We start from the raw sequence: 27,725 nt of genomic DNA, 5'->3' as shown, positions 1-27,725 counted from the left end.
ACGCGCGTTGTTTCCGCGGTAGTCAGGGCAGTGTCTACCGACGGCTTAAGGAGGTTTCGGGCTCCTGGGATTTCTGTCCACGCTCCTCGCCCTCGTCCTCCGCGCCGGAGCAGGTTCGCAAACTCCTCAGACCCTCCTGCTCCCGGCCGCCGCTTTCCGCCGCGGCGAGATCCCCAGGTAGGCCCCGTGCCGCGCGCATCCCGTTGTTACCCGCCACCATGGCGCCCGCAGAGGCCCAGTTGCCTCCGGGGAGCGCGCTTCTGCGGGATGCTGGGGCGCGACCGGGACTGTTGCCTAAGCTTCGTTGCTGGATCCTGGAAGCGAGGTCAGAGCTGAAAGTGGCCTTAGGGGTCACCTAGGGTCTAATCAATCGTTTTTCTTGTGGGGGAGCTGAGGCCCTGGGAAGGGTCACATTGCGTTAATGCAGTGTCTGTCGCCTCCGCCCCTCCCCCTTACACATCTGGCCTCTCGTCGGATACATGTCAGCTCCTCGGAGAAGCTTTCCCTGGCCGATTTGCAGAAGGGCATCCCCTTTTAGCCTCTTCCACGTCAACCTGCTTCATTTCTTTTGGAGCAGTTACCAGTTTCTGAAACTAAGTCTGTTTCTGTCTTACCCCGCCGAGTATTTATTGTATACGTATATAGGTGCAACTATACAGGCAGTACTTCTCCCCGCAAGTATTATTAAATACCAGCCGCCCTGGGCCAGGCACTCTACTGTGGGACAGAGCATGCATTAAGGGAAGAATCCAGGCAAGTGGCTGCCCCCTTGGAACCTGCATTCTGGTGGGGAAGAGATTGAGTGTAAACAAGAAATTCCAGGTCATGACTGGTGCTGTGAAGAAAGCAAGGGGATGTGGTGGAAGGTTAGATATGTTAAAGTTGGCAGAGAAGCCTCTGAGGAGGTAATTAAAGAATACGTGTGACAGCTTTTTTGAAGTATAACCCTTTCAGCCATTTAAAGTGTACATTGTGAGTTTGGAAATTTTATGCAGTTGCGTAAACATCACAACTTCAAATTTGGGACATTTTCATGACCCCAAAAAGTTCGGAGGAGGCAACTTTTGCACTGGGATATGAAGATTAAAACGGAGGTAGCTGTGGGGAAGGGGAAACAAACCATCCCAGGCTGAAGAAACAGCACTAGGTTTGCTCCAAGGCAGGGATGAACTTGCTGTGTTCAGGAGAGAAAGGAAGCCAGCAGAGCTAGGAGGGCTGGGGTGCAGCAAGGCAGTAGAGAGCGGGAAGAAATGATTAGGTGGGTCCCACAGATGCGTGTGCCTTCTGAACTTTGAAAGTTTCCCAGTGCTCAGCATAAGGTGTGGTCCACACTGACTAACACGAACGACTCTCACCTACCATGTTCTTTTCCCTAAGTTCATCCCTAATGGCAGAGATGTTCTCTCCCAACTTGAAGGTTGAGGTAGAGGAATAGAGTGAAAGTAACATTTATTAAGAACCTATAGTGTTTTAGGCACTGTGTGTGTGGCTTCAGTTAGTTCTCATAACTCTGAAGTAGACATTAGTGTCTCTGTTTTACAGATGAGAAAATCAAGGTTAAGCGACCTGTCCAAAGCCATGTAGCCAGCACCTGGACTGATTGCAGAAGCCTTGTTTTGCCTTCGTTCGTTCATACAGTTAACTGGTGTTTCAAGTACCTCTACGTTTGAGGGCAGAAATGTGGTCGGCAAGCACCACATCCCCTCACGTTCACTAAAACATACATGTGCTTGTAGCTGTTGCTTTCACCTTTTGTTCTGCACTTATTTTTCATGAAGCTGAGGAAACTCAAATGCCTTCCCCAAATTCCTTGCAGTTTCTCCGTTCTGTGTTGTCTTGTTAGCAAGGATGTCACTCAGCCATTTGTCTCCCTTTGGAGAAGTGACTTGTATGGAGGACTTCTCAGTGTAACGGGTAGCAGGATTGAAATGTGGCTTCAGTGTATGTAACTCCTCGGGGAGTTGGAAGAAAGAAAGGAAAAGTCATTTATTGTACCCGCTATGAACTAGACACTGCATTTTCTACATAATCTGATTTGATCCCCAGACCAGCCCTGGAGAAGGTGTTAATGTTCTCTATGTTTGCAGAGCAGGAAGATGAAGACTGGTGAGATCAGAGTCCCAACTCCTGAGTGGCAGAGGCCATGGCCAAACCCTGGTGGGCCTGTTAGATTATGATACCCAGAAAAAAACCCAGGGTGGGAGAGGTTCTTGCTGGGTAAATATCCAAAACACGATGCCAGACCTTTTTAAAACTTTTACCAAGAAATTGCCCATTTGCTGCCGGGACTGGTGGTTCTAGGTAGTTTCATGGAGATACTGACATAAACCAGAATTCAGAAATTAGTAAGAAAGTGAATGCCCAGTAGGTGGAAACCTGAAAGCACGGGGACCTGCCATCTTGTTTACTGTTGTATTCCTGATGCACAGCTCAGTATCTCTATGTAAAACATGAGTGAATGTATTTTCTAGCTGGTGACTACAAAATAATCTGCAATGTATCCATATTGGTTTATTAATGGTAACAAATGAACCATACTAATATGAGATAATAGGGGAAACTGGATATGGAGTGTATGGAAATTCTATCTTTACTATTTCTGGAAACCTAAAACTACTCTAAAATAGAAGGTTTATTTTTTGAAAGCGCTCTGCTCATTGCATGTATGAATCTTGTCTGAAAAGTGAAGCCTAGCCTCAAGCCACTTTGAGTATTTCTCTTCTGCCAGTTAATTATCTTACCATTGCCTCTCAGTGATATTACTTAAGAGAAAACCCACCCTTAACATGTTTCATTATTTTTTAGGGTCAAAATGAGCCTGTTTGGAACAACCTCAGGTTTTGGAACCAGTGGGACCAGCATGTTTGGCAGCGCAACCACAGACAATCACAACCCTATGAAGGTACCACGAAAAGCTTCCTGGGGCTTGTAGGAAGAGTTTGGCCAGAGTTTCTCCCATCAAGGATAGAACCTGAGATGACGTGGGAGCCTCCTTTGGGCCAAAAGCTTTGAAACTTTGTCTAACTCATCTTTCTCAAACACTGGAGCACAGAAAATGTGTCCCCTCTACTAGTGTCCTGTTCTTCCTGGCCTGCCAGGTCTCCAGAATCACCGAAGGTGCAGATTCCAGTGCAGATTCCCAGGGCCTGGCCCAGGACTGTTGACTCAGAATTCCCATGGCTGGGGAGAAGGGAGGGCAGGTGAAAACTATGATCTAGCACTGTGGGGCCGGAGTGAACTGGTCATTTAGAAAACGAGACTATGGGCATTTCATCAGCAGCTGCTGCTGCTAGTCCTGGTGGTGCTGGTGCTTTCTCCAGCTTATTTTTTACTGCTCTCTTTGATCATAGTAAGGAAAGGTCTAATTCAGTTAGTTCTTGAGCACAAGGGAAGGCCACCGTGAGGTAATTAGTGAGAAAGAAAACCATTTTGAATTAAGTTGTGAGTTTGCATACATTTTAACATTGACTTTTTTCCCCCAGGATATTGAAGTAACATCATCTCCTGATGATAGCATTGGTTGTCTATCTTTTAGCCCACCAACCTTGCCGGGGAACTTTCTTATTGCAGGATCATGGGCTAATGATGTAAGTGCTCCTTAAATATGTGTTCTATAAATCATCTCTCTTTGTATGGGCAAGGTCAGCTTTAGCTCTGTTGTTTCCCAAGTAAATGAATCAGTTACTTAGACTTATTTATGGCCTTTTTTTTAAAGAAATCAATTTAGGGGTGTGAACCCTTCTGAATGGCAGACATTATTTGTTCTTACACTGGTTTTTGTTAGGAAAGCGCAAAAATGTATTGCTCGAAATTTTCTACTGTAGTTCAATCTCTTGAAGTTTATTCCTAAATAAAATGTCATACTTATCCAGAGTGAACATTATACCCAGTGGCACACACCAACAAATTCCCCTTCTTGGCATCCTGACAGTGTTCCTCAGGCATGTGTTAAACTTTTTCAACATTAAATAATAGCACAGATCTGCCTAAATACTTACTTATCGTGTACAAAAAGAAAGACAAAAAAAATTACAATTTACTAAAAGAAAGAAAACTCTGGTGGAAAAATAAGCAAAGGGTGTAAAGAGGGGCTTCACAAAAGTAAGAATAAACGTGAACCATTCATCCATACTTGTAATCAGAAAAATGCAAATTTAAGACTCTTTTTTTATTAAATTAACAAAATTAAAAGTTGAAAAGAATAATAGTGCCAGCAAGGATAAGCTGAAACCCTACATGTATGACTGGTAGGTATGTGAGTTGGCAGAGCTTTTCCACAGGATAATTGGCAATAGTTATCAAAAATCCTTAAGCTTATACCCTTTATCTCATTGATACCCTTCTGAGACTTGAGTAGGAAACCTGATAATGTACTTCATCTGCATTGTCTAAATTAACCTTTATAACTGCCAAAGCACTGGGAACTTGGTCTCTATTTTATGGATCAGGATGCTGAGCTTAGGGAAGTAGAATAACTGGCCTCGGGTTACGTATCTGAGTGGGTGGCAAAACCAGAGGCCGCAGACGCACAGTAAGGCTCAGGCCCATGCTTCTAGTGAGCCAGTGCCTGGTACTGCCTCTCAAAAAACCATAATGCTAGTGAAAATTTTGAAAATGTTGATATCCAATAGTAATGGCAATTTATGGTGTGTTTGTATGATGGAATACCATTGTAAGTTTTTGGAAAAGTTTTCAAACTGTAGCCTACAGCACAGGGGCAGCAGGGGTTAGGAGAACAGGAGGAAAGATGGTAGTCAAGGTTGAGCAAGCTTGCGTTCTACGTGTAATTTCTAGAAAGATTTCAGATGATTTGCTGCTTCCGAAAAAGGATGTTTAAAGTTGAACAGGCTGGTGATGCAGGAGGAAAGCTGTAGCTGCAAAAGCGAAGATACTGTGTGATCTAGTGTCTTCCAGAAAATATGTGTACATGGAAAGAAGACTAAGAGCACACAGAACCATTAGCTGTGTTTATCTGTGGTGTGATTAGGGTGATTTTTATTTTTTTGCCATATTTACAAAATCTCTTAAAATGTATTACTTTTTTAACGGAGGGGAGATTTTATAAAAATGTATTCAGAAAAGAGGTAAGTTTCTACTTTGGTCTTACCATTCAGAGAATGGTAATGGGTAAGTGATATTCTACTTTAGAAGACATGTCTCTGGCCGGGCGCGGTGGCTCAAGCCTGTAATCCCAGGACTTTGGGAGGCTGAGACGGTTGGATCACGAGGTCAGGAGATCGAGAGCATCCTGGCTAACACAATGAAACCCCGTCTCTACTAAAAAATACAAAAAACTAGCCGGGCGAGGTGGCGGGCGCCTGTAGTCCCAGCTACTTGGGAGGCTGAGGCAGGAGAATGGCGTGAATCCGGGAGGCGGAGCTTGCAGTGAGCTGAGATCCGGCCACTGCACTCCAGCCTGGGCGACAGAGCAAGACTCCGTCTCAAAAAAAAAAGAAGACATGTCTCATAGATGCAGTGAGAAAATTATCTGCAATTTTATGTGTAAGCAATAGAATTTGTTTATTTTAATAGCTTAGGCATAAGAAAACAGTTGTTTTCACAGATATTTTAATTCCTTTGTTCTTTAAGTTAGATAATTAGGTTGCTATGAGAAGTCTATGTATGGTTAAGGTGTACCCCATTAGTTTTTAGGTGTTAAATGCAAGCAATACATTGTAAATTGCTTTGTTTGCGTTGAATTTTTTTGTTACTACAGGTTCGCTGCTGGGAAGTTCAAGACAGTGGACAGACCATTCCAAAAGCCCAGCAGATGCACACTGGGCCTGTGCTGGATGTCTGCTGGAGTGATGTACGTTCCCTTCCGTTTCTCATGTACCCTTTTACTTACAGTACAGAGTAACTGAGAATATTTAATAATCCAAACACAAATAGCATTTATGTGTTCATATTGTAAGAATTCTAAGTTTCTGAACATAAATATAGTCGTTTGTTAATGTTCTTAATGTTGGCTTTAGTTAGCCACTTTCTTTGAAAGCTTTTCTTGTGTTAAATTTTGTGTGTGTGATTAAGGAGAGTTGAATGATTAAGCGGCAGTTTACAAAGAAGCCAGCAGGAAAGGTGAAACACCTATGGCGAGCTGCAGTGGGCGGGGCTCCTGGAGCACAGCATGTGCTGCAGCTGTAGAGGGTCTTCCACCTGGCACAGGGGAGCCAAGGGATGAACAGCTGTAGATAGGCCTTGGCCTGGCGAGGGGAGCCAGGGGTTGAACACCCCAGCCTCTCTCTTCTCTTCTCCTGCCATTGCTCCTGGTGGCTGAACCCAAAAGTAGTGAGAATGGTAAGGGGCCTGGTGACAGGCAGACACACTGCAGTGCTGAAGTTGCTAAGCCGTGAGGACCCTTCCGAGGCCTTGTACCTGTTCGTTTAGTCAGGTTTATTGAGTCTGATTTGCCTGCTGTAAAATTGAACCTTTTTGGTGTACAGCTCTGTGAGTGTTAAATGCATAGAGTTGTGTTCAAAATACAGAGCAGATCCATCGGCCTCCAGATTCTCGTCAATTTCTTCCCAACTCCCAGCCCCTGGAAACCACTGATCTGTTTTTTTTTTTTTGTTTTTTGTTTTTTTTTTTTTTTGTCCCTATAGTTTTGCCTTTACAGGAATGTCATCTCAGTGAAGTCCTGTAGGGTGCAACCTTTGCACTCAGCATGTTGCATTAACATATGGTGATTGTTTTGTCAGATATATTTCCTGTGTTTGGGGTGGGATGCTGGAAATTAGGATAGTCATTGAGATATATCATCTGCAAAATGCTAGTGTAAGTGGTAGGAGTTTCTTATAAAAGGTGTACAAGTTGGTCGTAGTGGGATTGGGGGTATGCCGTTAGAATTCATAAGACGAGAGTGGTTAGAAGGGTCTTGATAATGAAATTTGTGGTATAGAGTTCTGGCGGATATACAGTGTGTAGTACTCCTAGGAAAATAGTAGTAGTTAGAACATTTATTATGATAATATTCATATATTCTATAAAGAAGAGGGCAAATGAGCCTGCGGCATATTCGATGTTGAAGCCTGAGGCTAACTCTGACTCTACTTCTGTTAGATCAAAAGGGGCTCGGTTAGTTTCTGCTAGTGTGGAGATAAATCATATTATGGCTGGGAGCCATGATGGTAGGAGCAGTCAGAGGAATTCTTGTGGAGTGTGTATAAGTTAAATGAGCTGCTTATCAGTAGAACTGATAGCAGGATAATAGCTAGGGTGACTTCATATGAAATCGTCTGGGCCAAAGCTCATAGTGTGCTGATTAGTGCATATCTTGAATTAGATGCTCATCTGATCATAGAATAGATGGCTAGGCTTGATGTGGCTAGTATAAATAGGAGGCCTCCATTAAAATTAGAGGATCTGGTATAGGGTGGGGGGTTCATAAGAGGAGAGCGATGGAGAGGGCTAGGGTTGGAGCAGTAATATAAAGGGTATTGATAGTAGATGGTAAGGGCCGCCAGGGTTCTTTGGTGAAAAGTTTTATTGCATCAGCGAATGGTTGAAGCAGTCTGTAGGGTCCTACAATGTTGAGTCCTTCACGTAGTTGTATATAGCCTAAGATTTTTCATTCGATGAGTGTAAGGAACGCTATCGCGATAAGAGTGGGGATTTTAGGTGCAGGAGAAGGTTAATTATAGGCATGTTGTTAAGAAGAGGAATTGAACCTCTGATTATAAAGTGTTTTATGCAGTTGCCAGACTCTGCCATCTTAACAAACCCTACTCTTGGGTAGAGTGTGTGATGATTTATTAGATTGAGATAGCATCATCTATGGAGTGAGGGCACGTTATGAAGTGGGCCCTATTTCTCTTGTCCTTTCTTACTAGGAGGAATGTTAAATAGGTAGAAACAGACCTGGTTTACTCCAGTCTGAACTCAGATCGCTACAGGACTTTAATCATTGAACAAACGAACCCTTAGTAGTGGCTACACCATTAGGATGCCCTGATCCAACATCGAGGTCGTAAACCCTATTGTCGATATGGACTCTAGAATAGGATTGCACTGTTATCCCTAGGATAACTTATTCTGTTGATCAAATTATTGGCTCAGTGTGTAATAACTCACTTAGACTAGTGTGGTCTTAGTTTAGGTTGTTAGGAGATTGAATTATGTTCTGAGGTCACCCCAACCAAAATTTTTAATGCAGGGGTAGGAGGCTAGGGCCTGTAGGCTTGTTGGAGTTTTTATTTGCATTGATGGATTAAAGCTCCGTAAGGTCTTCTCGTCTTACTTGTTTATATCCGCCTCTTCACGGATAGGTCAAGTTCACTGGTTGAAAGTAAGAGACAGCTGAACTCTCGTGTGGCCATTCATACAAGTCCCTATGTAGGGAACAAGTGATGATGCTACCTTTGCATGGTCAGGATACCACGGCCGTTGAACATATGTCACTGGGCAGACCGTGCCTCTGATACTGGTAATGCTAGAGGTGATGTTTTTGGTAAACAGGCAGGGTAGGATTTGCCAAGTTCCTTTTACTTTTTGTAATGTTTCTTTAGAGCATGCCTGTGTTGGGTTAACAGTGCAAATAATAGGGTGTTTATTATATCATTTATTAGTATTGGGCTGTTAACTGTCAGTGGGTTACTCCAGTCTGATGTAAGCTTATGCAATGGAGAATGCCTTCATGTTACTTATATTAACGTTATTGCTTCTATTAAGTAATAGTTTAGTCTGATGTGATGTTAAGAGTTCAGTAGACTGGTTAGAATTTAAGATAGTTAGATACTGAGCTTAAATTCTTTCTTAATTAGTGGCTGCTTTTGGGCCAACTGTGGTGGTAATGTTTTTTACTCTCTGTAGGAAGAGTCTAAAGAGCTCTCTCTCTCTAGACTAACAAACTTACAGGGAGATTAAGTAATTCCATGGGTAAGTTTAAAGTTGAACTAAGACAGCCAGCTGTCACCAGGCTTGGCAGGCTTGTCACTGCTACTCATGAATCTTCCCGCTATTTTGCCACATAGGTGAGTGTGCTCTTTCAGGTATTCTTGGGTACCTCGTCTGGTTTCAGGGGACTTGGCCATAGTTCTCTATGTAAAGTTATTTCTAGTTAATGCATTATGCAGAAGGTATAAGGGCTTATCTTTGCTTTTTATTCCTTGATCTAGTTCTTTCATCTTTCCCTTACGGTACTGTCTATTGCACCAGGATAGAAATTTCACCTATACTTTTGTTTAAGGTAAATGGTTTGATTAAGAAAGTTTGATAATATTTTTCGCGAGGTTTGGGGTTAGGACTCAGAGTGGTCAGGTCATGATGAAATCTTCTGGGTGTAAGCCGGGTGCTTTGGGTTAAGCTACACTTTGGCTTATCCAAGCGCACTTTCCAGTATGCTTACCATGTTACAACTTATCTCCTCTATACCTGTGTAGAAAATTAACAGTAATAGTGATTTCTAGAGTAGTATTTGAGGAAGATGATGGGTTTTGTGTGCGTGCTTCATGGCCTTATTCAGTCAGACACTGCTCTTGGTTTACTGTTCAATCCTCTTTAAGCCCTTAGATTTCATAAAGGCTGTCGTGAGATTTTCTGGACGTAGAAAATGTTGCCTATTTCTTGCCACCTCATGGGCTACACCTTGACCCAACGTTTTGATGTGTGTACTTGTGCTTACTCTATAACCTTTTTAGGGTGTGCTGCAGATGGCGGCATATAGGCCGGGGGCAAGAGATGGTGAGGTGGATCGGGGTTTATCGATTATAGAACAGGCTCCTCTGGAGGAATGTAAAGCACTGCCAAGTCCTTTGAGTTTTAAGCTGTTGCTTGTAGTACGCTAGCGAATGGTTTTGTTAATGTAACTATTAGGGTTTAGGGCTAAGCATAGTGGGGTGTCTAATCCCAGTTCTTGTCTTAGCTACTGTGTCTTCAGGGTATTAAAGCTACTTTTGTAGTATATTTTATTTCAACTAGAGTTTTTTACAACTTAGATGGAGTTTAGCTTTATTGAGGGCAGACCTTAAACACTCTTTACGCCAAGTTCTATTAGCTTGGGTTAACCTTATGGCCACGGTGGCTGGCACAAAATTAACCAACACTAAATATTAGTATAGCTTAGTTAAACTTCTGTTTATTACTAGATTTAACACTACTGTTTCCTGTGGGGGTGTGGTTGAGCAAAGTGTTTTGAGCTGCATTTGTGTATGCGTGCTTGATACCTGCTCCCTTTGATCCGGGTGATCTAGAGGGCATTTTCACTGGGGTAGGGATGTTTGCATGTGTAATCTTACAAATAACTAATAAAAAGGCCAGGACCAAACCTATCTGTTTATGGTGTTGTGTGGACCCATCTAGACATTTTCAGTGTCTTGCTTTGAGTGGTTAAGCTACATTAACTGCATAGAATACTTAAGTGGCAAATTAAAGTATGAGAAAGAAAGAAATAGTTGTTTACAGTTCTGGAAGTTCAGGGTCTTTAAAGGTGAATTGGCAGAGATTTGGCTGAGAGGGTTATTCATAAATTAGAGCATGGTTGACTGAGGGTTATGGTATATTGGGGCAGCACTTTCAGAGGGCTATGCTCAAGGTATTATATTGGTATTAGGGCAGAAGTTTAGTTAATATCTTATACATAATGGAGGATTTATTTGGTAGGGGGGTCTTAAGATTTTTTAGAAAATTACATCAATCAGGGGGTAGCTGTTGGGGTGTTTGTGGTTAAAATATGTCTGGGTTCTGACTGGGTTGCATTTTAGTCTCTTGTGTTTGGGGTTTGGCAAAGGTGTGTTTACCCAGGCTGATAGTAAAGTCAGATTGGGGGAGGGCTGCAGATTTAATCGGAAATAGTTCTTGAAATTGAGCGTATGTGCAAGCGTGAGCGTCTGTTGATTAATTGTTATATCCTTCAACCAGAATTAACACCTTATGGTTGTTATGTCAGTCTGGAATATTCAGCATAAGTTCAACTACAATGGGTTTGGCAGGAATCAGGCTCTTGCCATACTGAGTCACAGCACCCCTAAAGTTAAATACCAAATACATGATAGTGCTCCCGTGACTGGCTAATAGGGTGGTAGTCTTTAGTCCATCAGGATGTCTTATTTAAAGGGAACGTGTGAGCCATCTTAATTTTATATCCATACGTTAATGCAGGGGTCCCCAACCCCCAGGCTGTGGACCAGAACAGGTCCATGGCCTGCTAGGAACTAAGCTGCACAGCAGGAGGTGAATGGTGGGCCAGTGAGCCTTAACTCCCTGAGCTCCACCACCTGTCAGATCAGCGGCGGCATTAGATTGTCATAGGAGCTCGAGCCCTGTTGTGAACTGCGCACGTGAGGGATCTAGGTTGTGTCTTCCTTATGAGAATCTAATGCCTGATGATCTGAGGTGGAACAGTTTTATCCTGAAACCACACCCTCACCCCTCCCCAGTCTGGAAAAATTGTCTTCCATGAAACCGGTCCCTGGTGCCACAAAGGTTGAGGACTGCTGCTTTAATGTGATCTTATTTATCTCGTATATAAGAAATAATTCTGTGTATAAACATTTTGACATAGTTTAGGGGCCACAGTTGCTCCCATTTCATTCATTAGCAAGGATAGGCTTCTCTAAGGCATTTTTATCATCTGTAAAATGTCTTCCTGACATACCTGATCAAAGATATGACACTACATTAATAGATACATGAAAAGTTTGAAAACTGAAGCATTCATTTCATCTGCAACTTATTTTTAGTTTACGCATGGAAAAGTAGCAGCATGAGTAGATTTGAAACTTTTCTAATGTATTTTGCCTGTCTTTACTGATTGGGCGACGGGTCAGAATTAGAAAGTTTCTCATAAAGTATGGCAAGAAATAGAACTAACTGATGCAGGAATCCTTTTGCTCAAATGTTAACTAATGGCTATTGGAATTTATAAAACTGAGTCTAAGTTTCATACCATCTAGTGGGAGGATCAGACATGGGAATGAGAGTTGTACATTCTGAGGGAGGTAAGATGAACTGGTGCTGGGTGAGAAAAAGAATACAGAAGGCAACTGTAAAGTTTGGAAAGGCTTCTGTGAATGCTTTATAGAAAACAAGAATAGAGCTTTTTTTTTTTTTTTTTAACTGTTGCTCTGTCACCCAGGAATGCAATGGTGCGATCTCAGCTCATTGCAGCCTTCGCCTCCTGGGTTCAAGTGATTCTCCTGCCTCAGCCTCCCAAGTAGCTGGGATTACAGGTGCCCACCTCCACACTCAGCTAATTTTTGTATTTTTAGTAGAGATGGGGTTTTGCCATGTTGCCGAGGCTGGTCTCGAACTGCTGAGCTCAAAGCGATCCACCTGCCTCGGCCTCCCCCAAATTCTGGGGTTACAGACATGAGCCACCACGCCTTGCCAGTAGAGCTGATTCTTGAAAAGTAAACCACATGCCTATAGCTTTTTAAGCATTGTCTCATCCAGTTGAGGCCTGGGTTCAAATTTCAGCTCTGTCTCTTCCAGGCTTTTGACTTTGCCAAGTTGTTTAATCTTTCTAAATTTGTTCTCTTGTTTAGAAAGACAGGGTTGTTGCCAGGCTGGAATGCAGTGGTGTCATCATGGATCACTGCAGCCTTGATCTCCTGGGATGAAGTGATCCTCCTGCCTCAGTCTCTAAAATAGCTGGGACTACAGGTGTGCACCACCATACCCGGCTTATTTTTCTATTTTTTGTAGAGATGGGGTCTCCTTATGTTGCCCAAGCTGGTCTCAGACTCTTGGCCTCAAGCTATCCTTCCTCCCAAGCCAAACTTGGTAAAGTTGAATCTTCGGTACTTTAAGGACATGGTTCAAACTCTGCGGCTGAAGCAGGTAGACTTAGAGCAGCTGGTGGAGCATACACACATACTCTTTCTCTCCCCAGTGCTTTGCTGGATTCTCCTTTATGTCTGCACTTGTCCACTGAGATTGGCATGCTCTGCTCCACAATGCTGATGACATGTGGTGGGGCTAGTGTTATGAGATTGAGAGGCCAGTGTTCACTTGGATTCAGGGCAGCCCTCTCCATACACTCATACCTTTCCTTTGCTGTGTTTTCAAGGATTTGTAGAATTACAATGCCATTAAAAGCATGAGGAGCAAGGTTTATCTCTTCTTTCAAATGAAGTCACTTCAGTGGAACAAGTTTTTGCTAGAGGAGAATGGTGGTCAATTTTTGAGCTCTGAAACCAAAAATGAAATAAATAGTCCAGGCCAAGGTTCAGCAAACTATGGCCCATGAGTCAAACCTGACCCACTGACTGTTTTTGTAAATAAAGTTTTATTGGAATGCAGCCACACTCATTGACTGACATAATATGTCTGGCTGCTTTCAAGCTGCAGTGACAGAGAAAACCTACTTTGAGTTCTTTGTGTGGATATTATGAAACTATCAGACAGTGACCACTAATTTTTAAATCTATTTGACAGGTTAGATAGGACCAGTGACTATTGTAAATTGGCATAGCTTTATTGCATGTACTTCGAAGTGTTATTAGATAGGGACTGAACAAAAGTAATAGTGATTATAGAGTTATGTGTTTTATATATAGAGAGAAAGACAAATGTAACAAAATGTTTACAATTAGTGAATCTGTGTGAAGTGCTTATGGGTATTTTTTGTATTTTTGCAACTTTTCTGAAGGCTTAAGATTTATCAAAATAAGAAAAAATTTTTAAAGTGGCCCATGGTTGCTGCTGACAGGAGACCTGGGATCAGGGACAAGAGAGTTTGTTTTCACTAGTTTGTGATTTCTGATTTTTAAAATCCTGTTTGTATGTTCTCGCTTAGAAAAGTAAGTCAATAATGAAATAGATGAAAATGAGTTTTTTGTATGACACTGTAGTTTGCAGTACACTGGTCCCCAAACAATTGGAAAAATAAATATTGCCAAAGTTTGCCTCAGTATATTCAACTTAGTATCTAAATGTATATAGAGATTTAATTTTCCTTAAAATGCAAAATTTTCTTCATTTTATTTTAGGATGGTAGCAAAGTGTTTACGGCATCGTGTGATAAAACTGCCAAAATGTGGGACCTCAGCAGTAACCAAGCGATACAGATCGCACAGGTAACAGAAGCCTCTGCAGAAAGGCTGGGCACAGCTGGTACCCAGGACTCTCATGGCTCTTTAAGTGAAATAATTATTATAATTATAATAAAAGGTGCAGTTAGACTCTGTCAAATCAATTAGACAATATAGCAGAAACGTCTTGAGCACAGAAATAACAATTTTATAACCATTCTCATTCTTAATTAGTGTTCACAGATTGTCTTGTCATGGGTCTTCATATATGTATGGATGGAGTCATAAGGAGTTAGCGACATTAAAATCTATGAAAGATAGGTCATAGGTGATCCATGACATTCACAGGTTGGACGTTTTGACCTCATGCATGGCTGGTCTTCTGCCAACTGTATTTGGTCACTTACTCGTTCAGCAAGTGTTCTCTGTCTAGGGGCCAGTAATAGAGCAGCGAGTAAGAGGGGCGTTTCCCCACACATGTGGAGCTTTTACCATTACTCAGGGGCCACTGGCAGGTACTGTGTGAAGAATGCCAAGGGCCGAAGTAATGAAGATAAGAGAACCTAGAACCAGAGGGTCCAGCCTGCTAAGGGGGCTTCAGGAAGAGCACAATGCTGAAACATTTTCAGGAATGCGCTGCGTACTCAGGTCACAGTGCTGTGTACTAGAAACATCTCCTTGATCTCTTAATTCATGTCACCTTAGTGAGTAAAACTGGTGGACTCCCCTACTTGTTATTTCTGAGTATCTCCCTAAGGAGGAGCTTACTTTCACTCGCACATGTCTTATGAGTTAAAAAATTAAAGTTTGCTGGAATGGAAGGTAGATGTATGTTCTTATATTAAATTGACTGTTTTGATCAGGAGTGTATTAGTCCCTTCCTGCATTGCTGTAAAGAAATTCCTGAGACTGGGTAATTTATAGAGAGAAGAGATTTAGTTTGCTCATGTTCTGCAGGTGGTATGAGCGTGGCGCTGGCATCTGCTCGGCTTCTGGGGAGTCCCAAGGGAGCTTTTATTCATGGCGAAAGGTGAAGCAGGAGTAGGCACATCACATGGCAAAAGTAGGAGAGACAGCTATGGGCGAGAGGAGGTGCCACACCTTACAACAGCCAGATGTCGTGAGAACTCACTATCGTGAGGACTGCACTAAGACAGGAGGGATCCGCCCCCATGACCCAGACATCTCCCACCAGGTCCCACCTTCAACACTGGGGATTACATCTCAACATGGGATTTAGTGGGGACATGCAAACTATGTCAGTGAGGAAAGATTGGTAAAATGCTAAATATCTTTTCATTTTTGTTTGGTATGATCTCAGTATTTAAATTAGTTTCTTCCCTTTGAATTGCCACAACTAAAGCCATTCAGCACATTGTTACATTTACCTTGGCCTGTTTTGTTTTTGTCTTGTTGAAAGCATGATGCTCCTGTTAAAACCATCCATTGGATCAAAGCTCCAAACTACAGCTGTGTGATGACTGGGAGCTGGGATAAGACTTTAAAGGTATAATGTGCAATTGAGGCATTGTTTGGCCCCGTCAGGATTGTCGTTTATTCTTGCACCATTTTGACTTCTGCTCTGAATGGTCACATACTGGCTTCTCTTTTTTGCTTTTAGTTTTGGGATACTCGATCCTCAAGTCCTATGATGGTTTTGCAACTCCCTGAAAGGTGTTACTGTGCTGATGTGGTAAGGGATTTTAACTTAACATGTATTTACTTTTAAAAAAACAAAATAAGTATTTCTTACCTTGTGGTATCTTGCAGTTAGTGGGTAATGTAAAAATCCTGCCAACTTTAGTAATAGCTATAAAGGATAGAGTTCAGATTGCCTCAGTCGTCTTCAATTGGGAGATTTTTGTACTGCATTTCTTCTAGAAGTACTTAATACTGGATGTCAGATTTTCCTGCCACTTGTTTGAACATATGCAGCTAGCTACGTGCCATCTCTAGTGTGATATCTATCATGTCCTTTCCATGGCAGTAGGAAAACTTGCAGTAACTTTGTGAGGTGGTACCAGGTCTTTGGGGACTGTCTCTGAGTGGGATAGAATTGAACTTTCTCGGCCAGGCACGGTAACTCACGCCTATAATCCCAGCACTTTGGGAGGCCAAGAGGTCAGGAGTTTGAGACCACCCTGGCCAACATGGTGAAACCCCATCTAAAATACAAAAATTACAAAAAAAAATACAAAAATACAAACCCCTCTAAAAATACAAAAATTAGCCGGGCATGGTGGCACATGTATGTAATCCCTATTTGGGCGGCTGAGGCATGAGAATTGCTTGAACCCAGCAGGTAGAGGTTGAAGTGAGCTGAGATCACGCCACTGCACTTCAGCCTTGGTGCCAGAGTGAGATTCTGTCTCAAAAAAAAAAAAAAAAAGAAAAGAAAAGAAAGAAATGGAACTTTCTCCATCTGTTTAGTCACATCTTAAAGTTTTGTACCAACAGTCCCGTAATTCCACTTTTAGGAATTTATCACAAGAAAATAAAGATAGAAGTGGTCTTTGTTTTTTGTTTGTTTGTCTGTTTTTTGAGACGGAGTCTCGCTGTGTTGCCAGGCTGGAGTGCAGTGGCACGATCTCGGCTCACTGCAGCCTCTTGCCTTCCGGGTTCAAGCGATTCTCCTGCCTCAGCCTCCCGTGTAACTGGGACTGCAGGTGTGCGCCACCAGGCCTGGCTAATTTTTGTATTTTTAGTAGAGACAGGGTTTCACGTGTTGGCCAGGATGGTCTCAATCTCTTGACCTCATGATCCACCTGCCTTGGCCTCCCAAAGTGCTGTGATTACAGGCGTGAGCCACCACATCTGGCTGGTCTTTGTTTTATGTTATATAGTGGAACATTGGAAGTGGTCTAAGGGGCCACCAAGACACAGATAAATAAACCCTTTGGTAGGTTCATTTGAGGGGACGTTAGACAGCCACTGCTAGTACTTGAAAAAGTGTGTAACATGGACATTATGGAACACATTTTGAGTAAAGGATATGAATTGTACAGAAATATGCTACATACCCAGCATCATGCTGAGGACAAAGACTGAAATAAAATACACTACACTGTTAGCCAATTAGTGAGAGCAACTGAAGGGGTGGTGTAGGGGATTTTTATTTATTCTTAGTTCCTGAGTATATTTTCTAAATATCCATATAATTTATAGTTAATTTTAAAACACAAGACTTTTTAAAATATATGAATGTTCCACTTTCAAATACTGTTTCTCTAGGTTTTAGTGAAACATAATCACAGGATTATTAAAATGCAGACTTAATTTTGTAACCAAAACTTAATCACACACATTAGTATAAAAACAGCATACTGCTTCACCTGAATTGCGTCTCTGTTTTCCTCTATTCCCTAGATATACCCCATGGCTGTGGTGGCAACTGCAGAGAGGGGCCTGATTGTCTATCAACTAGAGAATCAACCTTCTGAATTCAGGAGGATAGAATCTCCCCTGAAACATCAGGTGCGTCATTAGTCAAATCAAGAAGCATGTATTTAGCACCTGCTGTATGCAAGATTGTGCTCACATCTGGAATACAGTTGTATTTTGAAAAACCTATAAGTATGTTCAAAGGAGGGTGAATTAAAGGATATAAACACAAATACTTAGTGAGTGAATACTAAGTAATACTAAGGTATCCCTGGATGAACTGAACTTGTATCTTCTCCAAACATGCCCCCGGATGGCTGAGTGCAACTGAATTGTAGGGACCAAGGGAAAGCTTCTCCTTTGCTCTCTGAAGGAGTTTACTGAAAACCAGCTGGCAAAAGACAGATTAATAGGAGAAATGGCATACAAATTTATTGATGTGCACAGCGTCTTACGAAGATCTTAAAGGCAATGTGGTTGATGCTTTCATACCATCTCGAGGTCACAGCAAGAAGGGGGCTCAGGGCATGGCCCAAAACAGGCTCTCATGGTAAATCGGGTTCTCGTGACAAGACAGGTTATGGGAAGAAGAGAAGAGGAGTTCTGTGGGGCAAAGGTGGTCTTGTTAATGTGGAGGAAGCTCCTCAGGCAGCACCCTCGGAGAGGACTGAGATAACGGCATCAGACGGCAGTTAATCTTCCCTGAATCAGTACAGGGGAAGGGCCTCGGAGAAAGCCTGGCTGCACCAGTGCCCATTTTTCTCTGCAGATGCAAATCTCCCCACAAAAGATAGTTTTTCAGCTATTATTTCCAGTCCTTCTGAATAGCCATCTTGAAATATGTCAGAGAAGTCTATTTTGGGGCGAAATATTTTGGTTTCCTTGAGAATAAAATTACACATCTGGATGGGTTGGTTCCATTGTAAATTCCTAGCTTCCGACTTCAACTCAGCTTGCATCACACCTAGACAGTTGCTAGCCTTTTCTCCTTCGCTCAGCCCTGTCCACTTGCCACAGGGCTGCTGGGCCTGCATTCTTGTCAGCTTCTCCATCCTTTAGTCTTTGTCTCAGCCAATCAGATCAGCTCTTGCTCAGAGAAAAAAGAAGCTAACAGGAACTTCCTCCTCTTTCTCCTGCCGGATCTAGAAATTTGTCTGTGCTTGCCTCCTCCTCTGCCTTTTCCCCCATGAGGTGGAAACCGTCCTGCTAAGGCCAGTTTTGTGGTGGGACCCCATGCCCTCCAGACTTCTCGGGAACCGTATGCAGAGTATCACCTCTTTCCCATTCCCCCATCTCTCCTGCCACGTAGTACTTCTCCATTAGCACTGACACTTGCTCAAATCTAGTTGATCCTAGAAAACACACCTCCCTTGACCCCCACATCCTCCTCAAGTACCGCCTGGGTCCCTTTTCCTTCCGCAGTTGGGCATCTTGCCTGAAATGTCCTTTGTTCCCCTACCTCCCACTCATTTCTCACTCGTGAGACCTTTGCACCTGTTGTTCCGTCAGAACGGTTTTTGTCATGACCACTGGTGGCATCCTCATTGGTAATTCCAGGGGACACTGGACAGCCATCCTCTTACTGGAACAGAGCACCACTCACTGTTCTTACAAGACACATTTCCCCGGCTGCTGTCTTGCCAGCCTCTTACCTGCTACCTCTGTGGCTGCTACTCCGTCTTTGCTGGCTCTTGGCTGAATGTGGAGGTTCCACAGATGTCTCCCTAAGCTGCTGCCTCCTCCACCCAAGCACAACTGATCTCCCATCGACTGTCGCTCAGCCACACCCTGTGGACTGGAGACTCAGACCTCATTTCTGTGCTCCTGACAGGGACACCCAGTCGGACAGCTCCTTGGTGTGTCTCCCAGGCGTCTGAGCCTGCAGTATCCCACGCCAAACCCACGACTATGTTGTATGGCTCTTTATTCAAATGTTACCCTTGCCTTAGGATTCTCCCTCACCACTACCAGCAGTACCATCTATTTTATGTGTATATATGGATGTCATATACATACTAAATATTTCACTTCTTTTGCCTACTAGAATGTAAACTCTATGAGAGCAGAGATTTTTGTTTGTATTTGTTGCCACCTCCCAGCACTTGGAGCAGGGCCTCAAGTGTAAAAGGTGCTCTGTAAATATTTGCAGAGTGAACATTGGATCCGAACCTGCCCCTCATGGCCACCACCAGCCTGTTACTCCTGATGTGCTTCACGGCCCATTCAATGAGACCTCCATCTCCTTTGATAGAGCCAGAAATCTTGAGGTCACCCCTGATTGAACTCTCCCCCTCCTGTCTCATTAATCCTCAGTCTCCTCCCCTCCACCCTGAAATTATTTGGGAATCTGTTCATTTTTCTCCCTCCCTTCTGCCACATCTAATTCAAATATGGGAAAGCACTTAGATCGGAACTCTATGACATTGGTCTTGGCAGTGATTTCTTGGCTATGACACCAAAAAGCACAGGCAACAAAAGCAAAAATGGCCAAGTGGAGCTGTGTTAAACTAACAGCTCCTGCACAGCAGAGGGAACCATGAAGAGAGTGAAAAGGCAGCCTGTGGAATGGGAGAAAATATTTGGAGACTATTTCTGACAAGGGATTGATTTCCAGAATGCATAAGGAACCCCTGCAACTCAATGGCAAGAAAACTGGCAACATGAAAAATGGACCAAAGACTTGAATAGACATGTCTCCAAAGAAGATGTACAAATATCCAGCAGGTGTATGGAAATGTGCTTAACATACTAACCATCAGGGAAAGGCAAACGAAAACCACAATGAGATACCATCTCCTACCTGACAGGACCACTGTTACCAGAAAGCCCAAAGATAGCAAGTGCTGGGGAGGGTGTGGGGAACCTGGAACCCTTGCGCACTATTGGGGGGATGCAAAATGCCACAACCGTTACAGAAAACTGGAGGCCTCAAAACATGAAAAACAGAATCCCCGTATGATCTAGCAGTTCCACTTATGGGTCTTGATTCAAAAGAATCGAAATGGGTATTTTGAAGAGAGACCTGTACTCCTAGCGTTCCTTGCGGCGCTGTTCTCAATAGCCATGTGAACAGATAAAGAAAATGAGGTGTATACCTGCAGTAGGATGCTGTGCAGCCTGAAGGAGGAAATCCTGCCACTCGTGACAGTATGGGTGACCATGAAGGAGATTATGCAAAGTGAAATAGCCAGACACGGAAAGAAACTGCATGATTCCACTGAAATGTGACATCCAACATAGACTCACGGAAGTAAAGGGTGGAATGGTGGTCATCAGGGGATTGGGGGAGAGGGAAATGGGGAGCTACTTAATCAATGGGATGAAATTTCATTAAGCAAGATGAGAATGCTCTGGAAATACGCCGTACAACATGGTACCTGTAGTCAACAATAACGTAGACTTAGAAATGTATTAAGTGGTGGCTCTCGTGTTAACTGTTCTTACCACAATAAAATAAGCACATAGACCTTGGCGCTCATTCAAGGCATCCTCCCGAGGTGAGGCAGCGGCTCTTGTAAGTGGCACCACTGGCCTTGCCGGACTGCGGCCTAAGCCCTTCCCTGCCTCCCCATTTCTTTTTGGGTGAATCCCCAAAAAAGTGGGTCCCATCTGGCTTCACTTCCTGCCACCTGGTGGTAGCGCCCTGGCCTCTCCGTTGTCGAGGACTGGTTGTCGTCAGCCTTTGCACAGGGCCAATGCGTGTGGCTCCTGGTGCAAGTGGCACCCCTGGAGTTCTGCAGTTCCTGGTGTGTGCCACACAGTAGACCCTGTGCTGAGGACCAGCCATGGCCTTTTCTGTCGTCTAAGAACTTGCAGATGTTTGTCACTTTGCTTTACTTTTTTTCTTTGTACTCACAAAAGTAATGGTCTGGCAATTTTTAAAAAGGTGGGGGAGCAAACAGTACAGCAATGAAAGAGCAGGCCGTTTTCCTTCGTACTTAGGAAACATGCATCCCCAGCAGCTGTCACAACGCCAGAGGCGCTTCTCCCTTCATCTTGCCTAGCCCCTGCCTGGGTCCTGCCGGGCTTCCCCTGAACTCACACAGAAGCTCAGATGGCCAGCTCGGGCAGGGCAGGTGGCGCTCCGGGCTTTGGGCAGGTTGCCACGACTGGAAGGAAGAAGTGATATCTCTGAAGTTAGCTTCTCCTCAGGGTGGTCGGCTTCTCTGCCCAGAAGGCTGGGTAGTGGAACCTCTGGGTTCTTCTGTAGACTGGAGACCCGCCCTTGGGCCCTCAAACTCAACACTGGGCGAAGTGCAGCGTGTTGCTTGTGTGTAGCATGGCCACTGCACCCACTGTCCCCTTCACCCTGTTTCCCTGTGAGACTGGTGCAGCAGAGCCTGCATCCCTCCTCCAGCTGGGGAGGCAGAGGTGCAGAGGCATCAGGTGACCTCCTGAGGGGTGTCTGCCTAGCCAGGGACGTCTCCATTCCCCACGGGCATTCCGCCTCGCTGCCCATGGGGCTCTGCTGGTGTGAACACGGCCTTGTAGGGTGGCAGAGGGAGAGCGAGCAGCGGAGGCAGGGAGGGGCACGGGGTGTGCAGTTTGGTCATAAGCTCACGGCTTAGACGGAGTTATTAAGGAGTTAGAAAGCAATGCTTACTGCTGTATCGTATTTGAGTGATGTTCTTCTGGTTCTTCTCAAACCTAAACATGGGGTAAAAATGACTTACCTTCATGTTAGTCATGAAATCTTATATTACGCTGTGATTATGTCTCTGTTTTATTTTAACTGTAGCATCGGTGTGTGGCTATTTTTAAAGACAAACAGAACAAGCCTACTGGTTTTGCCCTGGGAAGTATCGAGGGGAGAGTTGCTATTCACTATATCAACCCCCCAAACCCGTAAGTGTGACTCTGTCAGCTTGCAGATTTCACCTGACTTTTTTTTTTAACAAAGGAAGACTTACATGAACCTTTGTTTTTCAGTGCCAAAGATAACTTCACCTTTAAATGTCATCGATCTAATGGAACCAACACTTCAGCTCCTCAAGACATTTATGCGGTACGTTTTTAGACACTTTAACCGTGGTGATACATCTGGAAACCAGACTTGGAGGTGGCTGAGGAATTGTGGGATCAGAAAAGACTCATCATTGAAGAGCTTGTGTGTGTTCATATCTGGAAATAAGTGGCTTATGCTGTAGGCTTCAGGTTTCTGTGGGTTTTTGTTGTTGTTGCTGTTTTTGAGACAAAGTCTCACTCTGTCGCCCAGGCTGGAGTACAGTGGCATGATATCAACTCACTGCAACCTCCACCTCCTGGGTTCAAGCGATTCTCCTGCCTCAGCCTCCCAAGTAGCTGGGACTACAGGCGCCCAGCTAATTTTTGTATTTTTAGTAGAGACGGGGTTTCACCATATTGGCCAGGCTGGTGTCGAACTCCTGACCTTGTGATTCGCCCGCCTCGGCCTCCCTAAGTGCTGGAATTACAGGCGTGAGCCACCGCACCCGGCCTTGTTTTCTGTGTTAATGTGCCCCCGACTAGCAGCGTTGTGTATTTGTTTCTGAACGCAGGCTTAGGATGTTTTGCCGGAGTCTTCTCCCTCCCTTAGGAGTGCTGGTAGACAGCTCACACACAGAGCTCACACTGAGAAATCTTTTGCTCAAAAGAAACGTTTTCCTGAGGTCTACTCCTTGTTTCTTGCTGTCCACATGCTCACTTTCTCTGGTGTGCAGGCCTTACAGGAGGCAAGATTGCGTTCTGGGCTGGCATTTGATGGAGGAAGTCTGGATAGTTTCTTTTGCGATCAGCGGGCGGCAGCTCGAAGGAAATGTACCTGTGCGCTTTGTTTCCTAACTCAAGCAGGAAGTGTGCGCGGGTGGAACCTTCTCCGTACCCTTCTGCCTGGCTTCTCATTGTGCATTTACCTTGCAGGTAAATGGAATCGCGTTCCATCCTGTTCATGGCACCCTTGCCACTGTGGGATCTGATGGTAGATTCAGCTTCTGGGACAAAGATGCCAGAACAAAACTAAAAACTTCCGAACAGTTAGATCAGCCCATTTCAGCTTGCTGTTTCAATCACAATGGAAACATATTTGCGTACGCTTCCAGCTACGACTGGTCAAAGGTGAGAACTCCCGGGCGCTCCAAGTTAGTAGAGCCAGGTTCTGGGTTCAGAAGGCCTAGGCCTGAGTTGTGACTCTTCTCAGGACTCACATGTGTCCTTGGGCAGGTCACCGTCCCCTCCCTGTAAGGGGAAATTGCAGGACTTCCTCACATGGTTGTGGGAATTCAGTACAGCCTTTGGCCAGAACCCAGCACACAGGAAGCAGTCAGCCAGTGTGAGCCATTATGGGCTGCTCTGTTCCTGGGCACAGAAGCACAGGCAAGCCAGGGGCTGCACTTCATGAAGGGGGTGGCAGGGTGGGTCATGGAGCTTTCGCCTGGGTGGTGTTGGTTGGTTGGTTAGCTGGGTAGTTTGCGCAGGGGGAGTTAGGAGCTGGCAGGAGCGGGGCTGCAATTTTGAGGCCTTTGGGAGTGATGGTGAAATGTGTAGACTCGGGTACTCAAAGCCCAGCCCCATGGGAAGTGTGTTGGCTTTCAGCCAGCCTGCGTGTTTCTCCACTGCTCAGCTCTTCTGGAGAGGTTGTCATCATTGTATTTGTGGTTTTCATCATTCTCCTCCCACCCCACTCTGCCCTTTGCTCCACAGCAGCCTTCTAGACTTTTCCCTACCTACCCTGCCCTGGCTTCCGATGGGGAGGTCGCCTGCTTCACATAGGAGGGGCTTCTAGTGGCCTGCAGTGTCTTTCCCGCTCACCTCATGTCCACCTGTGCTGACCCCACCTCCTTCCACCCTCACGGCTCTTTTCTGGGCCTTCTCCCACTGTCTTCTGTCCCCGTTCACCAGCTCCTCCCCTCTGTCTAAGCACGGAAGCCTCGAGGAGCCGTTTCCCTGTATGTTAAGGCTATCGAGAGAGAGTGGTGTCAGCACCTACCCTCTTGGTTCCCTGTGCTCGGTCTCCTCCTCAGTCCACTGCCATGTACTTTCTGGCCTCTTAGAGCTGTACTCAGAGTCCCCGTGGCCACATCCTCCTTGTCCAGTCCAGAAGCTTCCTTTCTGTCTGTGCCGGGCACTCACCTGTCCCTTCCTCTTCCACACAGCTTTCCTCACTACTGCTTGGCCATGTCCTGGTTTATTCTGCTTCGGGCTGTGGTTTCCATCCTCCTGCCAGCTCCTGTCTCTTGGCCCCTCTTGCCTTGCTGACCTCTCGCCATCTTACCCTGGGGGGCCACCACAGGGCTCTAACCAGTGCTTTGCATTCCCAAGACACCTGCTGCCACACAAGCCAGTGACTGGAGACGTCCCTTGGTTCCGGCCCTGCCCACTCCACCTTTAGTATTTCCCAGTCTCAGGAGTGTGGCTGCACCTTACCTGAGGCCCTGAACATAGACACAGAAGTCCAGCTGATTGCCTTCCATCCCTCTGATCCTCCAGGCCTGCTGCTGCTTCTGTGTTTCCCCGTTTGAGGGTTTGCTGTGTGAGCCATGCAGCTGTATTTTTTTTAAAGCAACTTTATTGAGGTACAGTTGAAATGCAGTCATTGTTTAAAGTACAGTTTGATCAGTTTCAACATCTGTAAATACCCATGAAACTATCACCACAGTTATCTCCCCGAAAGGTTTTTGTGTGTGTTCCTGTAATCTTCCCATACACACACACACAACCATGGATCTGTTTTCTGGCATTATGGACCAGTCTGAATATTCTAGAATTTTCTGTAAGTGGAGCCCTACACTACATTTTCCCCTTGCCCCAGCTCCTTTCCCTCAGCATAAGGATTTTGAAATTCACCCGTGCTGTTGAGTGAATCACTCGTCTGTTACTTTTCAGTGCTGCATAGTATTCCCAGGTAGGGTGTGCCATTTGTTTATCCATTCACCTGTGTAAGCCATGCACTCAGTTTTGTGACGAGTGTACTTTTTTGGTTCTGCCTGGCTGAGGTTGGACAGGCTGTGGCATGCGTGGAGCCCGAGGCCTCAACTCCCACATTGGGCTCTTTACTGAATCTTCTCTTTGCGTCCTTGTCCCAGCAGCTGCATCAAAATTCTCTATTTTAACTTAAATGACACTCGGGACTCTATACATTATAAGCATTAAAAAACGTAGTAATAAATTGAAAGCAGTGAGAAAGGTAATTGCTCTGAGTGCTGTTTAAAAATTGAAATAATCTAATTCATTTAAGCAGTTAATGTCAGCTTATTGTGGGGGTTACAAAAATTAGAATCTCCTTAGTTTAAAAGAGAAATTTGCTTCAGGGGTTTTTCATTGCTCTTAGTTCAAGGACAGTTATCTAGTGCAAAGTCATGATCACACATGATTGATGTTATTAGCTTGCTGCTTGAGTAACTGTTCAGAAAAACTACACTTTGTATATTATGAGAATTAGTGGTCACTGTTGAGCAAAACTTCTAGAGCTTTCTTGGCGTGCCTGTTGGGAAGAGAATAAAAACGTGTCATCACAGTACAGGTGACAGAGTGCACCCGGCACCACGCCCCACCTCCGTCTTCCAGGTCTTTGGCCCACCTGTGGCCCCTGCCTGCTGTCTCTCTCCCAGATCATCTGCCTGGCCCACCCCACTCGCCTCTCTTCCTAAAACTGAAATGTGATCACATCACTGACCTGCCCTCGGCCTCCTTTTTCCTGGGGAATAACATTCAAAGGCCTCCCTCTGCCGTTCACAGCCCTGTAGTATGGCCTCTTCCTGATTTCAGGGGTCTTTCGATGCTCTGTAGCCCTGCACCCCTCCAGTGTGGGCCTGGGCAGACGCGCACACCTCTGCACACGCCTCTGGATCCCTCGCCACCGTGCATGCCTCTGCTGCACTCTGTGTCTGTCGCTCCTTCTGTGTGGGGCGGGATGTCCTCCTTCGTCCCCATGATACTCACAGGTCAGATGTCCTCCTTTCCGTGAAACATTCTCAGGTCAGAGCTAATGCTGACCAAGGGGCCCAAGGCAGTTATCTTGGCGTTAAAGTCCTGGGGTGTTAAAAGGGGGCTCAGTGTCGAAAACACAAACCTGTGAAGACTCTCTCAGCAGAACATGGATGACACACTGGTACCAACACGTCCTTAGGCCTTTCTCTGAGGACTGAAGTTTTGCTTCACATTTAACTTTATCTTTGTTGTTTTATTTCTCTGAGAGATTATGCTTCCAGTATTGTAGCACAGGACTTCACCTAGAAAAAGCACCTACAAACGCTTTCTGTTGAATAATAAGATCATTGGTGTTTTTTGTTCTCTTTAGGGACATGAATTTTATAATCCCCAGAAAAAAAATTACATTTTCCTGCGTAATGCAGCCGAAGAGCTAAAGCCCCGGAATAAGAAGTAGTGGCTGGAGACTCTGGCCCGGCCAGAGTTGTTCTCTCCACTCTGCCTCATCTCTATACGAATTTGGGTCCCAGCCTTGTTGGGTTGTCAGCCATGGACATGGATTTCAACCCTTGGAGAAAACGATGTCATTGTTGAGCAGCCGAGAGCCCAGGCGTCCGTGGCGACTTGCCGTCTCTCCATTCCACTGCCTGTTGCAGAGTTTTTCTGTAACTCTAAGGGGGTTGAGGTTACTATAGACGTTAGATTGCGGGCACCGCCCGGGATTTTGCAGTGCTTCAGTGTATGTGTTAGAGAATATTGGCCAAGCGTCTGTGAGCCCCGTGCTGTATTTTGTAATAAAGTCTTGCAGATTGCTTTCCGAGCTTCCTTTGTCCTTTTCTCCCCTTTCCCACCCTGTAACCTCAGGAACATGCGTCCTGCCCAGCATCAGCGTGGGGTTTTGAGTTGAGATTTCAGACAACCTCTGGGAAACGCAGCAACCTTAGGGGAAAGGGGTCCCCCAGCTGCACTCACTTCTGCCACGGGGAGCGGCAGCCTCTGTGAGCCCTGGTGGGAAGAGTTTGAATGTGTTTTTCCTAGCTTCCCTCATTCCCATCTTCAACATCCCCAGTGCTTTCTGGCCCTGCTGCTCAGATTTCCGAGTGACTCAAATGGGGACCGTTACTTGTGCTGGGTGACAGGCCATTTGTGGGTGACACTTGTGTGACTTTCAAGTTAGAACCCAGGTCCCCTGCATGGGAATTGCCCTGAACTCATACCCTCGGTAGTGGTTGTTTGGCTGTTGCTTTTGTATATTGTGTAATTTAAAATTCCTGGTTGGTAAGTATTCAAAGTGAAATTCAGCTTACCGTGTGACTTTTGGGTCTATCACTGTATTTTTCACCTGTGATCTCAAATGCTGCTTAGGCCTTCCTGTTTGGACTAATGTGTGAAGTCTGACTTGCTGAGTGTGAAATTCTAGTATTGATAATGTTGTAAGATGTGTTTGCCTCCTCATAAAAAACAATGAAAATAAAATTTTCTACTGGAAGAGAC

The 27,725-nt window shown here is 44.7% G+C and overlaps 1 protein-coding gene across 1 annotated transcript; it reads left to right on the top strand.

Annotated features, from left to right (window-relative positions):
• Window positions 1-27,725, top strand: RAE1 (ribonucleic acid export 1). Its single transcript, XM_008013339.3, has 12 exons — window positions 1-177; window positions 2,806-2,902; window positions 3,483-3,587; window positions 5,717-5,809; window positions 13,926-14,012; window positions 15,388-15,474; window positions 15,589-15,660; window positions 17,334-17,441; window positions 22,087-22,193; window positions 22,278-22,353; window positions 23,226-23,420; window positions 26,602-27,725. Exons 2-12 carry the CDS (start codon window positions 2,813-2,815, stop codon window positions 26,686-26,688), a joined length of 1,107 nt encoding a protein of 368 aa, XP_008011530.1. The 5' UTR covers window positions 1-177; window positions 2,806-2,812; the 3' UTR covers window positions 26,689-27,725.

Source organism: Chlorocebus sabaeus, chromosome 2, assembly GCF_047675955.1.
Source record: "Chlorocebus sabaeus isolate Y175 chromosome 2, mChlSab1.0.hap1, whole genome shotgun sequence".
NCBI classification, from domain to species: Eukaryota; Metazoa; Chordata; class Mammalia; order Primates; family Cercopithecidae; genus Chlorocebus; species Chlorocebus sabaeus.
This window is presented reverse-complemented; position numbering and strand designations above follow the sequence as displayed.

Coding starts and splice junctions, on each gene's coding strand:
- RAE1 (XM_008013339.3), top strand. CDS start 2,813: ATGAGCCTGTTTGGAACAACCTCAGGTTTTGGAACCAGTGGGACCAGC. Junction 15,475..15,588: donor GCTGGGATAAGACTTTAAAG/GTATAATGTGCA, acceptor TTTTGCTTTTAG/TTTTGGGATACTCGATCCTC. Junction 17,442..22,086: donor AATCTCCCCTGAAACATCAG/GTGCGTCATTAG, acceptor TTTTAACTGTAG/CATCGGTGTGTGGCTATTTT.